The sequence below is a fragment of the Recurvomyces mirabilis genome (assembly GCF_035927965.1).
Source record: "Recurvomyces mirabilis strain CCFEE 5264 chromosome Unknown scaffold_13, whole genome shotgun sequence".
NCBI classification, from domain to species: domain Eukaryota; kingdom Fungi; phylum Ascomycota; class Dothideomycetes; order Mycosphaerellales; family Teratosphaeriaceae; genus Recurvomyces; species Recurvomyces mirabilis.
In genome coordinates this window covers 5,985-19,516 of record NW_027041947.1, presented here as the reverse complement: position 1 = coordinate 19,516, position 13,532 = coordinate 5,985, and the positions used below count along the sequence as shown (strand labels likewise).

Below are 13,532 nucleotides of genomic sequence, written 5' to 3'. Positions count from 1 at the left end.
ATGCAGGGATCAGTAAGGCCATGCAAGCCGCGTGAATGCGGCAGCTGTGAAGATCAAATCAGGAAAGAGCGCTGCTACAAACCGGCACATCGAACGCTCGTTTCGGTTGACAGCTCGGGTGGCCAGTCATGCGTCGTGTATTGGTCTTCTGCCGTACTCTCGGCATCTCTGCGAGTCGGGAGGGGCGTAGGAAGTGTCAGCATCGTGTCGCATGGATTGTGTTTCGCCACCACTGCTTCTTCGCAGAAGTGGACAAAGGGTTTGTTGAGAGACAACACGCAAGCCATCTACACACCCACCACACCACACGGAAGCAGTAGTGAAAGCTAGCCATGCAGCCCTCATGCATGTGTGTATACGGAAGCAGGTTGTCAACGGAATAGTAGAGTAGAGTGAGAGTAGAAGAAGGTTCGGCAGGACTCCTGCCCGCAAAGACTATTTTAGTGGCACTAAATGCGTACATGTACGCATACTCTCCGACGAGAACGATACCGCGTACGACTACGTGAAGACGTGAAGCAACCGTGGAGCCCTAGAGTACAGCGAACGAGTCTGTAGTGTTATAGATCAGAGCGAGGCGACAATCGGAACGGTATAGGCCATTATGGGCGGTGAGGTGGGTATAGAGTCACGTGAGGTCTTGCCTTGCATTACGAACAGAGCTGTTTTTCTACACGCCGAGCCAGCACCCATCTATGCTTTCTTTCGCCACGCTGAGCAGTGAGTCCATATCCTGCATCCTTCGCAGCGGCATTCTTCAAATGCCTATCTACCTTGATTCGCCTTTGGCCCAGAGGCTGTCCCTGCACCAATCCATAGCACAAAACCACCAATGCGCCACCAGATCTAGCATCTATACCACAATCACAAATGAAACCTACGCCTTCTTTTCATCCTCCTTCTTTCCCTCCTCCCTTTCAGGCGCCACGAGCTTAGCATCCTCGTCCTCGCCCGTCGCGGCCGTCTTCTCGCTGATCACGCTCTCCTCTCTCTCCTTGCCCTCTTTCGCCAACGCCTTTTCTTGGGTCGACTCCTCTTCCTTCTCATCGATATCCTCTCGGTCATTGACACTCTGCGCCTCCTTCCCGTTCTGCTGCGCTGCCTCGTTTTCCTCTTTGATCAGCTCTTGTTGCTCCTTGAGGACTTCTAGGCGCTGCTTGTTGGTTGCCGCGCCCTCGGCGTTATGGACCTCGAGCTCAATTTCGTGGAAGAGTTCTTCTGGGATACTGCTCAAGACTGCTTGGAGAGCGTCAAGGAGGGAGTCAAACTCGGTCTCCTTGCCCTGAGCGTACATGAAAGCATTGCTGAGCACGAGTAGCGTACTAGGCACGCCGTACTTCAATCGCAGGTCGAGCCAGAGGTGGAGATCGTCGCGTAATCTTCCCGGACTCATGCCATGTGTTCTCAGTCCTCTCGCTGCACAAGCGGTCTGCAATTCCGGCACGGACAAGCTCTCCACACCCTCGAAGGAGATCGCGCGATCGTCACGCTTGATCTGTCGCATACGATGTCGAACCTGGTAACGAAGCATAGCGTCTGATCCGAATGTGTTTAGGTTCATATATCTGCAAATGCCGACCAATTGTGGCCTGCTCAGGTTGTCCAAAGTAAGATCGTCCTTGAAAAGCTTGCAGACTTTGATAATATCGCTCTTACTCGGTGTCTCACCAGTAGCTCTCAGCTTTCGAAAGAATTCGGTGAATTCCTCTCTCTCCAGATGTGCCGCTGTAATGGGAATACCAGATTCGCGCAAAGTCTGACGAAGGAACGTGGAGACTTCTTTCCTGCTTGACCGTAATCGAGTAGCTTTCTTCTCCTTGCTCTTGGCGTCTTCGTATGTGCTGGGTAGCATGTTGGGGAAGAGCTTGAGGGCGACTGGGAGGAGTAATTCTGCAAAGGGCACGATGACGAAGACTGAGAATGGGACTAAGCGGCCCAAGTCTTGGACTGTGCGGTGCAGTTGCCGATGCTCTCTACGTGTGAGCTCGTATCCAGCGGCCATCTTCAACGCCAGACGACTCGAGATGCGAACTTCGGTTGCCAAAAGTTTTGTGCCGTCCCAGTAATGTTGCGCCTCGTGCTTGACTTTCGCCCAGAGCGTCATCTTTTTCTTCTCCTCCTTCTTGGCCAGCGCTTTCTTTGCTTCCGACTTCTCCGCCTCTGTCTTTTGACTTGCAAGCTCACTCAGTGCACGTTGCTCCTCTGCTTGGGTGGGTGCCTGAGCGGTGGGCTTGGCGACGACGGAGTCGGGATCCGCGATTCTCTTGTCATCGCTCTTGCCAGATTGAGCAGCCTTCTTGTCCTGCTGCTCCTTGGGAAGAGGTCGCTTGGCTTGGTCGAGGTTAAAGCCTGGTGGCGGCTGGCTGTTGTTGCCGCTGTGGTCGGTGGATGTGTCGGTCGCATAGCCTTTGTGTGGGACGAGGATGGCGATAGCAGGTAGTTGTCTCGGAAAACGAACGCCACGCTGGAAGGCGACTCGACTGCCACCACGGAGCAGCAAAGGGGCCAGCTGGGCGGATGCTCGGGTGGAGAGCATCATGATTTGAATGATGGAAGCACTCGGGGTGATATTACAGTATAGAGAAAGTACTACAACATGCGGCGATGGTGGGTGAGAAAGAATAGAAGATGTGGTGATGGAATAGTGATGGAATAGAGATGATCCGCGTTCTGGGTGAAGGCTGACCAAAGCATCCCTCGCACGTGCATCCACACACAAAAGTAGATCAGATCAGTCAGATCAGGTACCGGAGCTTGTTCCTTCCAGAAACTCCCGCGGATCTACAGTAATAATCTGACCTCACCTCATCCGGACCTCCTCTCTCGCAAGACTTCCGACTAGAGCCATGAGGACTTAATAGTTTCAACAGGCATCATCTGCCTTGGTCACGACGCGTCCTATGACATGTCGCTTATGCACTACATGCGTGCTTGCCACGAGACATGGGATGATGAGCTGTAGGGCTGACTACCGCCGTGCTCTTAGAGTTTTGCGGGGAAAGCGGCTTCGGAGTTTGTGGGAATGGCCGAGCAGAAGGAACGTTGGAGGAGGCTAGCCAAGATTAGCTCATTCACCTTCACCTCTCAACCATACCACCATCCGATCTACCTAATCTAACTTGACCTCGCGAGGAAGTCGACGACTCTTCACCCCTTTCCACGCTACCTCCGCCACCATGTACGATAGTAGCTGACCCACTCGACCTCCGCCTCGCGGATACACGACCTCTGCGGGGACCTGCCATTTGCTTATCTTGCTGGCATAAGACCACTTCCTTCCTCTGTACATATATATTATAGCGTCGCATTTCTAGCATATAGTCTGTTGAGTTCTCAGCTCACCATGTCAACCATGCGCCTGCGCAAAGCAGCGCGGATCATCCTGGTCGGCGCACCGGGGGTAGGCAAGGGCACGCAGACCGAGCGCATGCTCAAGCGATTTCCACAGCTTGACAGCATATCGTCCGGAGACCTCCTACGGGACAATGTGCGACAGAAGACTCCGCTTGGTAGGTCATGTGCAACAGGTAACAGGTGACGTTGATGGATTGCTGACGACATCGCGTGACAGGCATGCAAGCCGACTCCATCATGAAAACCGGCGGTCTAGTCCCAGATAGCATGATCCTTCGCCTCATCCGGAACGCCCTGACTACCCGCGGCTGGCTCATACCAAAAGAAGGCGTCCAACCCTTCACCGTCAACACCCTCTCCACCTCCTTCACCCCACCCACCAGCCCGGACGAATTCCTCACCGTCCCACCCCTTCACGCCCAAGCGACCTCAGACCTAGAGTTCGACTTCAGTGACGCCCCAGAAGCTAGCTTCATCTTGGACGGATTCCCCCGCACCACCTCGCAAGCCTTACAGCTTGCCTCATTGATCCCGATCAACATGGTCATCCACATCCACACTCCCACCTCCATCATCCTCGATCGGATATGCAATCGCTGGATCCATCCCAAGAGCGGACGAGTCTACAACACGACCTTCAACGCTCCCAAGGTAGAGGGCAAGGACGACATGACAGGCGAAGAGTTGATCCAGCGCGACGATGATAAGCCCGAAGTGTGGCAGGCGAGGTTGAAGAGTTTTGAGGAGAACAGTGCGCCGTTGTTGAACCACTACGAGGAGAGGGGTGTGCTGTGGAGGGTGGAAGGGAACAGCAGTGATGAGATCACGCCGAAGATATTTGAGGAGTTTGGGAAGCGGTTTGGCGCGTGAGAAGTGATTGGGCACTGTGCATATGCAGCGCGTTTGTGTATATCTTGCGATTAGCCTGGCGTCTGGATGGTGGAATGTGCAGGACCAACAAAGACCACAGGATAGATTTGGCCAGTACATGAGAAGCGACATACTACGCGGAATATCTTTGAGATTGTATCCAGTCGATAGTGTCGCGTTACAAGGATAACGTAGCCATTCAATGGCCACTCAGGCCATATCTCCTGGACGGAGTTAATACCTCTTTCGCCACCCATCATCCTTCACAATGATCCAACCATCCAGGCGCATCTGCTCGACTCGCCTGAAACACTCCATCTCCGGTGGCTCTCCATCCCGTACCGACGTCATCTGCGCTAGCATTCCATCTTCGCCACCGACGCGAGCCTCGGGCCACTTCTCCGGCTCATACGACAGCATGGTCGGCTTGCCATCCGGATGCTGAACCACGAACCCCTCCTTCTCGTGCACAATCGTATCATCCGGCGCATCGAAGAAGTCTTTGATACCCTCTATAATCCACAGGCCTGTGTTCTCGTCACAGATGTCAACCTCTCCAGCTTCCGTCATCCTGCTCAAAGCGCGATTGCGAGGCTCGGGACAAGTGATCAAAAGACTCTTCAAGATCGTCGATTTTTGAACCACCGGATCCCAGCCGTGCTTTTCGGCATTTGCCCTCAACCTCTTCCTCGTCTCGGAACGGAAGAACGCCGCCTCCTGCTCCTGTAATTCCTTGTGGTATGAGAGCAACCGCTCATTCTTCTCGTCTAAGCCACGATTGATGAGGCCATTGATGTGGGCTACGAAGCAGCGAGAGGAATCGATGGCGAAGTATACGCCTACGCAGGTCCGGACGCCGGATGTGCCGACGTGCTGGATTTGAGGACTGTCGTAGGCGGTGTCTGCTTGGGTGTTGGGTAGATTCTGGGTGGGGAGAAGGCCGCCTTTGCCTTCTGGGACGTGGAGGAAGGATATGCGGAGGGGGTTCGGGTTGGGATCGCGGTAGGTGGAGAAGCGCTTGAGGTTGTGGAAGGAGGGTATGCTTGTGGTTGGTCTGAGTTTGGTGGAAAGGAATGCCATCTTCGCGGTAGCACTTTCGATGACGATGGTCAGGTATGAGATCTGGTACTACAGACGATACATATACCTTTCTGTACATCGACAGGCTCGAATTGCTACCTACCGGCCTGTATACATGGTTTGCTGCTCGAAGCACAAACACCCAGAATGCATACCAGTGCAAACGATGTTCGCGGCACAGCAAACCTTTCTGACTAACGGGCCGGCCGCGAACCAGAAGCATGAAGTCGATCGAATGCACTGGCCGACATGAGAGTGGAAAAGGCACCAAGCTCAAGCATAGCGGTCAATACTTGACTATCCGAGTCATGACTTCGACTTCCTGCAACTGACTCCATGCAAAATTACATGGAGTCAGTCCACTGAATCCGACTTGGACTGAATATCGATTCAAGTATTGACCACTATGAGCTCAAGCTTGAGGGGGAACTGGTTCATTCTCTATGTGCTACTTCCACAGCACGAGCCGCCCCCTCACATGAGTGGCGACCAGCTATTGCTGCCTGGATTGAGGTCAAGCGTGATCTCAAACTGCTCCACGTTTGTCTCATCCAGAGGCGCGTACTGTTCCAACTCAGGCGGTGGAAGACCTTCAGTCGCATCATAGGATAGCATCACGGGCTTTCCACCCGGATGTTCAACGACGAACCCAGATTTTTTGTGCCCCTCGACCTCCTTCTCACTCTCAACCCCCAGAAGTACTTCACAGCTTGTACAACCGGCTCACCAGTCCTTCCTTCCATTACCGGACAAGCAATGATCAACGACCGCGCAATATCGGACCTGTGCTCAGCCGGATCCCAAGCATTCCACTTGGCATGCTGCTCCAGCTGGAAGTTGACTCGGCGTCTGTAATACTCCGCCTCGCCTTCGTCCTTGACGTCGCGCTGATATTCGTCTCGCCACAATCTCCAGTTGTGCTGTCGCATGACAAGGGCGTTGATGTGGGCGAAGAAACACCGGTTCGGGCCAAGGGAGAAGTAGACGCCTACGCAGGTGATGAGTTTGTGTGTTCCTACGCGGCGAACGAGTCGTGGATTGTCATGCTCGTGTTTCTTGGGATTGGAGCTCTTTGGACTGAAGGTCAGTGCGGCTCCTTTTCCTTCTGGCATGTTCCTGAATGGTGTCAGCATTGGATCGTACGCAGGTAGTGCTGGGGGCTTTGCTCGTTTGGAGAGTCTGGAGAGCATCGATTGGGCTTACTGAGCTGGTTCGAATGTCGTCCTGCTTCAGTGAGCCTTGCTGGGCGACGCCTTCGGTCGTCTTATACCTATTGTCCATGCGAGCTTCCATTGTGTACGGTTTACCTGCATCACAGCCCTCCGTTTGCTCTTGGTCTGAAGTTCGAACATAGGGAGGCCTCGCCTGATAATGAGATTCGTGGATTCAAGGTCACCAATAAACTTGTTCGGGAAGAAGGAGTAATGTACCGCAGCGTTTGCCATCAGCCACAGAGGCGGGTTGCTTCTGTGCAGCCGCAATATGTGGCAATGTCGTCGCTGCTGGAGAATGTGTCCAGTGTCGGGAAGAATCCATAGCTGCTTCTTGCCAGAATAAGTGGTTCTTCATATTCACAAGTCAAGATGCAGCGCTCAGTACGAAAGCAATGCCCAACAGACACACCGTCTGGTCATCGCGTGACCATCGCCGGTGCATGTTGTGCGCTGCCACAGAGAATGATGGTAATGAGGAGCGCGATATAGTGGGCCAAATATACTGTCTTCAAACGGGAAGCAAAGCAGAGGAGATTGGATCGTAATAGCCCGTAGATGGGAGGTGTAGAGACTCGTTGTCGCTGGGGCGTTGTGCGAGATGCAAGTTGATGTTCGACCTTCGATGCTCATCATGGACCCAAACAACGCAACAGACTCAGTCAGACCAGTCTTGTATCGCACTAGTCCTCTTCAGGACAACCAGTTTCGCTCGATATAGGGCTGCCTCGCCCTGAGCCACTGTCGAGGCTCCCGTGCGGCAGAACAATGTCGATCATCAACCGATATGGGTTCGTCATGAAGACACAACTGTGCGTGCTCCATGCAATGTTCCAATGCGCCCAAGAGAGAGTCCGTGCTCAGCAGCTCAACACGAAGCCGAGCACGTGACCATCGGTCTAGTCCGTTCATGCATGGCCAGGTCGACCATTCTTTCATCCTCTAGTCGATACAGCCTGCAGATGTAGTATAATAAGGTGGAGTACCCGGCGATTATGCATGCCGATAGGCGCCCATATTCTTGGCTCGAGGCCTTTGCTGTAGCAGGAACGGCCCGAAAAACATTGCCCTCCTCACCAGCCTCCTAGATTAACGTTGACTAGTGTTCAGATCATCGCCAGGAGCCGGCTTCGGGAGCCTGGACGACTTGCTTCTCTACCAGCATGTCCTTCGATCATGTCTACCTCCACTCAGGCGCTGCTACCACATCGACCCTGCAGCCTACATTCCGTCTGCTCCACACACTAGCAACACGGGAGTCCTGCATGGTCAAGCCAGAAATTCCCCACCTCTATCATAGGGCACCAGCCTGTCTTGATACGGAGGCCTACTTGTTTCGGTCATGCACTGTCTGCCACGCTTGTGGCATCACCTTGGCATGCTGGCTTCTGATGCTCCCTGCCCAATGAGCGTCATCCCCGATCATGACAGCTTACAGAGCATTGCTTCTAGGCAGACTGCCTCCACGGGCTGGGCGGTAATGTTGCATCGTTGGATGTGGCTATTGGTTCCACTGTACGCTAGACCGAATCGCTTAGTCGATAATGTATGGACCATGCGGCTCAATGCACCATCCTACTTGAGGGACATTCAGCTCTGTGCCTCCGGGGATCTTGCGTCTCAATACCATTTGGCTTCACGGGTCAGCATTGGCGGCCGCTGCTGAACATTGTTTTTCTGCCAGGCTACAAAAGCTCTTGACCTCCCGGCCCCATACTCGAAGCAATGCATACTGGCTTCTTTCGAGCCCGACGTGTTACTTCCACTTTCCACTGAGACGACGAACCGCGCGCAGAAGGTTGATTTATGCTGAAGTAAGATCCTCGTCATGATTCAGCACCCGGGACACGAGAAAGCACCCCCGATCATAGAAAGACAGCAATGGAGAAACACAATCCATCAGTCCACGATCCCAGCGAGCCACAACCATATCGATATGTTGCAGCAGGAGATCCTAAGTCCAGCGACTTATGATCCTTTCATGGACTCGGTATCAGTATGCCGGTCTCGTGATGATACCATGGTGTTGAGTCGCTGACGAGAGGAGATAGAATGGTTCGTGCTGGACTCCGGCACATGATGCTCACATAGTGCCATTTATTGTATCAGATGACGCTCACTGCTTTCGAGGCGAGGCCCGAAGCGGTGATCACTGCTTCTCCGGGACGTTGACTCCCTTTGACTCACAGATCAAGCCCAGTATGGCTGCACCCAACAGTACCGCAGATTTTGGGGACATGATACCAAGAGCTGGGATGGATCGCAAGGACAGGAATCGCACAGCGTAAGTCGGGTGCCTGGGATACACAAGAATCTTGCATTGACTGTCGTTCAGGCAACGAAATTTCCGTCAACGTCAAGTCCAGTTCGTACAGGACATGGAAGATGGGATTGGTTTGCTGCAAAACAAGCGCTCTCTCCTGCATGCCAACAACGAGCTTCTCCGAAGCCAGCTCGACAATTTGAAGATCGAGAATGAGGTCTTGCAAGCAGCAGTGGCCAAGCCGACGAGTATTTTCATATTTCCACAGCCAGTATCGACGTCCAGTCCGGAAAGTGATACGAGTACAGCGGAATACTTGCAGTCGTCTAGACGAGCTTTCGTACCATTAATCACTCCGAAGACATCAAGAGATGTCAAGCATAATCACTGTAGGCAGCCCGTTCCGAGGCGTGCTCACACCAAGAGTAAAACCGGCTGCAAGACTTGTAAGCTGCGCAAGGTCAAAGTGAGTATGATAAGCATGATGACATGATAGCCTCCTGCTGATGCAAGTACAGTGCGATGAAACGACGCCACTGTGCAACAATTGCGCCAGGCACTTCACCAATCTCAGGACGTGCGACTTCGATGAGCTGGACCATACATTTGTTGATCTTCCCGCGAATAATCTGGTGGATAAGCAAAATCGCCAGCAGTTGTCCAAGAGGCCTTTGTCGGTCGAAGAGGTCTGGCACTTATTGCAGTCCCATCCGAGATATCTGCTAGACAGGATTGATCTCGACAGATTTGCTCAAGACCTGCGAGCGTTGGTGTTGTCCGAAGACAAAGCTCTGTCGTTCGATGGAGATCAGGTACTGGCTTTGATTTAGGCTGTCAGCGTGGACTAGGACGAACAGCATGATGCATGCCATCGAGTGGTTCATGCCACTGTTTAGAAGCACTTCCTGGTCTGCTTCTTGAGTTTTTATTTGCGTCGTGAGGGCCATGTAGAATAGCAGCTGGTATATCCCGAGCCTCTTAGCACTTTGCACTGTCAAAGAACGCAGGCCGGGCATTCACACGGTTCGTGGGTGAGCTTTGTACCTCAAGTCCATCTTGGGTCTGCAAAAGGAATCCCACAGGCTCTATAAGTCTGGCAACGTACATCTACAGATCTCCCCCCGCTCTGCTTTGTGCGAGGTCGATGCCCAGCCACGCTGCGGTCGTTACCTTCGTTGCCAGCCAATTATGTTTATTCACCACAAATAGATCACTGATTTCAGATTCCTCCTGCACGAAGAGCGTCCTTCGAAAGGAAGCTAACAGCGACCGCTCGAAACGAATTGGGTGATCCTTAGGAAGACTGCCCTGCCTGAGTCTTATCGAATTGTGGTGCAAGTCGTCGAACACATGGCAATTGATCAGGTAGTTGCTCTCGAGGTGGGCCTCGACGCGCAAAGTGTTCTCTAGGAATCTTGCATATAGCAATGGATCTTCCTTTTCCCGAGGCAGGCACATAATTGACCAGTTGGAAGGTTGGACGGAGCCGTGAGAAGTGACCATTAATGGAATGTGCGTCGCCGCAGCTCGTCCCTGCTCGATGATGCTCGTGAAAGTTTGTAGGTCGTTGAAATCTTCTCCATACACTTGGCGAAACAGCCTCGCATTTGCGGGATTGTCCACCATGGTCGTCGACCACAGCACCGATATATGCTCCGTCTCGAGCGGTGCAATCTCTACACTTGGTCCAGAAAATCCCAGCCTCTTGGCATCGAGCGAGAGCGGTGATATGTGACCATCGTTCGAAGCCAGAGGTGCATTTACTGCCTCTCGAAAGGATGAGTCTGACATGGTGTGGCGATATGATGTTCAAAGCAAAGGTGGGAGTCGTGATGCGCTAAGGGTGAACGAGCTCGGCCGAAAGCACAGGCAAGCGATAATGCGGCTTATCGATTTCCATGCGGCTGCTAAAGCTAGCGTATTCGGTCACTTCTAGGAAGGATTTTCGAACAATCACCACCCTCAAACTCAGTCGCTTTAGGGCATGCACACGAGCAAAGCAATAGTGTTTGGTCTACCCTGTCGAGTCGTGTAGTGCATCACCATGCCCGCCGCAACCTGCCTCTGCGGAGCCTGTTGCTTTGAGATCGATAGTATTACCGGCACAGGCATCTGCCATTGCACGAATTGTCGCAAGGTCACCGGGTCGTGCTTCAGTCTCAACATTATCGTCAACGAATCTGCGATGTATCTCACCTCAGGCTCGCCGAAGTCAATTGATGTCTCTGGGGACACTGGCGTGACATCCACCCTGCGCTTCTGCGGTGACTGCGGCTCACCGTTGTGGTTCGAGTATCCGCCTCGACCAGACCTTCGAGTTGTGAAAGCTGGGCTGCTGGACGATGAAAAGACGTTTCAGAGCTTGACGCCAATGGTCGAGCAGTTCACGAAGAGGAGGCCACAATGGTTATGTGCTGCTACTGGGGCATCGCAATTTGAAGGCCAGCAAGGCTCAGAAGGGACGGGTGAGGAGCTCACGGACGTCATGCTGCAGCAGAGATGATGCTTGCTCGTGGAATGATCTTGTGCGAAATGCATATCTTCATACTCTCAGCTTCATGAGGCAAGCCTGCTTTCAACAGTTCGCTTGAAACATTGAAACTCATCTTCGCTCAACGAGTGCGACTTCCGATGTGGTCCCGCCATGGTCAGAATCAATCATGAGAACAATGTTTTTGGGCCGAATCACTAAGAGAGGAAACAAGGCAATTCCCTCGGCGATAGCTATAGCTCATCGCTGTAAGGACGTCGGATTCGTAGCGCGGCAACGATAGTCAATCAACGGGACTGTGTATGGCGGTAGCATTTGTCGGATCGCTTGTATGATTAAGCGCAACGTTGCAGCATATGTCCCACGGCATGCTCGAGCGGTGGCACAAGCCTTGATAGGAAGCTAAAGCGTTAGATAGAAGGGCCAAGCAGCTTAGGTAACACCCGTGTCGGCACTCCTAACCAATATGAGGCCTAGGAGGCAACTAAACATTAATAGGATCCTCCCTAAATCCGGTAAGGCGCGAAGCTATTACGGTCTAGATTTTAGTAGGATCCTATTTAGTAGGATCCGTACTTCTAGAACTACCTATAGACGCCGTTCTATACGCTAAAATAGGATATATCTTACTTGTAGTACTCGATTATCTATCCGGTATTATTTCTAGTACGTCTAGATAGTATTTCGTAGTACTAGGGTTAGGGTATAGGTGTACGCTAGTAGTCGTCGGACGCGCGAGGGCGTACGGATATACGCCCGTACGTATAGAAGCGCGGAGTAAAGTATAGCCGCCTCCGCGAAGTTCGGCTACTCCCGAAGACTACTACGGTAGTAGTCTTTAACTCTACTTACCTTAACCCTTTAACTCTACTTACCTTAGCCCTCCCTACCCTCTATAAGCTATATACGGCATATATAGCGTTAGGGTATTGTTATGCACCTGCGGTATAAGGGGGTTAGAGCTCGTTAGACGAGTAAGTTCTAAGCGATAGGTCGGGTAAGTAACTACTCTAAGGTTTAACCTTTCGGCGGGTTAGTAACTTAGGTTAAATACGAACTACCTATATAAGAAATGTCTATTCTATATATATAGGAGATTCGTATATAGTTACGATCACCTAGCGGTAATCGTAAGCACTCTTCCTTACGGTTACTCGAGAGTAAGGGTAAGTAGGCTACTTATATAAGGGTCTAGGTAAGCGGTGTTACGTAACCCTCTTATAGCCGCCCCTATAGACCTAGCTTATTAGCTCCCTAAACTTAATTAGTTAGTCTGCTTATTGCGGACCTAATGTCCGTAACATTATCCCGCTCTATAGCTGTTATATCCTTATAACCGAGTATTAGTCGTTGTTCCGGCGTAGGCGTCTAATATAGGCCTAGCGTATGTTGGAGTCTCCTAGTATTTAGTGTCGCGGGGTCCCGCCTATAGATGCGTTTCGTTATTCGATAGCTTCCTCTAGCAAACAATCTCGACTCGTTCGTTTCGTAAGAATAACCCGGAATCCCTTCGTATCGGAAATACGCTATAATCGCTATACTAAATACGATCGTTCCGAGTATGTCTTTATCGCCGACTTTTCCTTAATATCGTATGCAAACTATATACGGCTTAGTCGTCTCTATATAACGTCCTCGGTAGATAGGCTAGATAAGGTCGTAGACGACCTTACTTCGAAGATAGCGACCGATAAGGCGAAGGTCGTAGAGAAGATAGAGGAGATGTTGCAGCTAATAGAGAAGCTTTAAGAGGTGCGGAATCGTATAGCCCGGAATAAGGTAGTCTAGAAGCAGAACAACCGTCGTCTTAACGAGTAGTTAAGGTATATAGTTAAGAATATACCTTCTTCTAATAAGAACTTTAGCTTCTCGTAGGCGGTTACTCTTAGTCGATCCCTCGAGGGCGTCGGCTTAGCTAATCCCTTCGAGTAGGACTTCGAGCCCGAGTTTGCTAGTAAAATTGTCGTAGGAGGTCCTAGTAATTCTTAAGGTAAGTTCTTAGTTCCTACGTATTATCTTCGTTAGGGTATCCTTTCTATTTAACTAGGTATTTCTAACCTCTTTTCTCTAGGATTTCTTCTACTTCCTATTCCTAGTTTTCTTAGGACTTATAGTAGAATATCGTTTAAAGCGCGGTATCTAGGTGCGCTAGTTCGAGGAGGGAAACGTAGAATATAGGGTGCACCTTAGCATCCCTAGGTAGTTCGAGTCGGTAGTTAAGTTCGCCTCTTTTCTTAGCGATTAGAAACGGTCCGACCTTTAT

At 51.6% G+C, this 13,532-nt stretch overlaps 5 protein-coding genes across 5 annotated transcripts; 2 read left to right on the top strand and 3 right to left on the bottom strand.

The window, feature by feature from the left end:
• Positions 1-769: 769 nt before the first annotated feature.
• On the bottom strand, positions 770-2,539 carry YLH47 (LETM1 domain-containing protein ylh47; the record flags this gene model as incomplete). The annotated part of the gene is made up of 2 exons (XM_064838017.1): positions 770-803; positions 882-2,539. 2 exons carry the CDS (start codon positions 2,537-2,539, stop codon positions 770-772), a joined length of 1,692 nt encoding a protein of 563 aa, XP_064694102.1.
• Positions 2,540-3,343: 804 nt separating this feature from the next.
• Positions 3,344-4,224, top strand: ADK2 (Adenylate kinase 2; the record flags this gene model as incomplete). Its single annotated transcript, XM_064838016.1, has 2 exons — positions 3,344-3,509; positions 3,572-4,224. 2 exons carry the CDS (start codon positions 3,344-3,346, stop codon positions 4,222-4,224), a joined length of 819 nt encoding a protein of 272 aa, XP_064694101.1.
• Positions 4,225-4,458: 234 nt separating this feature from the next.
• Positions 4,459-5,304, bottom strand: LTS14_005317 (uncharacterized protein; the record flags this gene model as incomplete). Its single annotated transcript, XM_064838015.1, has 1 exon — positions 4,459-5,304. The coding sequence occupies one exon, from the start codon at positions 5,302-5,304 to the stop codon at positions 4,459-4,461; it is 846 nt and encodes a 281-aa protein (XP_064694100.1).
• A 474-nt stretch (positions 5,305-5,778) lies between these two features.
• On the bottom strand, positions 5,779-6,597 carry LTS14_005316 (uncharacterized protein; the record flags this gene model as incomplete). The annotated part of the gene is made up of 3 exons (XM_064838014.1): positions 5,779-6,005; positions 6,032-6,374; positions 6,508-6,597. The coding sequence occupies 3 exons, from the start codon at positions 6,595-6,597 to the stop codon at positions 5,779-5,781; spliced, it is 660 nt and encodes a 219-aa protein (XP_064694099.1).
• A 2,119-nt stretch (positions 6,598-8,716) lies between these two features.
• LTS14_005315 (uncharacterized protein) lies at positions 8,717-9,608 on the top strand (the record flags this gene model as incomplete). The annotated part of the gene is made up of 3 exons (XM_064838013.1): positions 8,717-8,799; positions 8,851-9,244; positions 9,297-9,608. The coding sequence occupies 3 exons, from the start codon at positions 8,717-8,719 to the stop codon at positions 9,606-9,608; spliced, it is 789 nt and encodes a 262-aa protein (XP_064694098.1).
• Between the last annotated feature and the right edge of the window lie 3,924 nt (positions 9,609-13,532).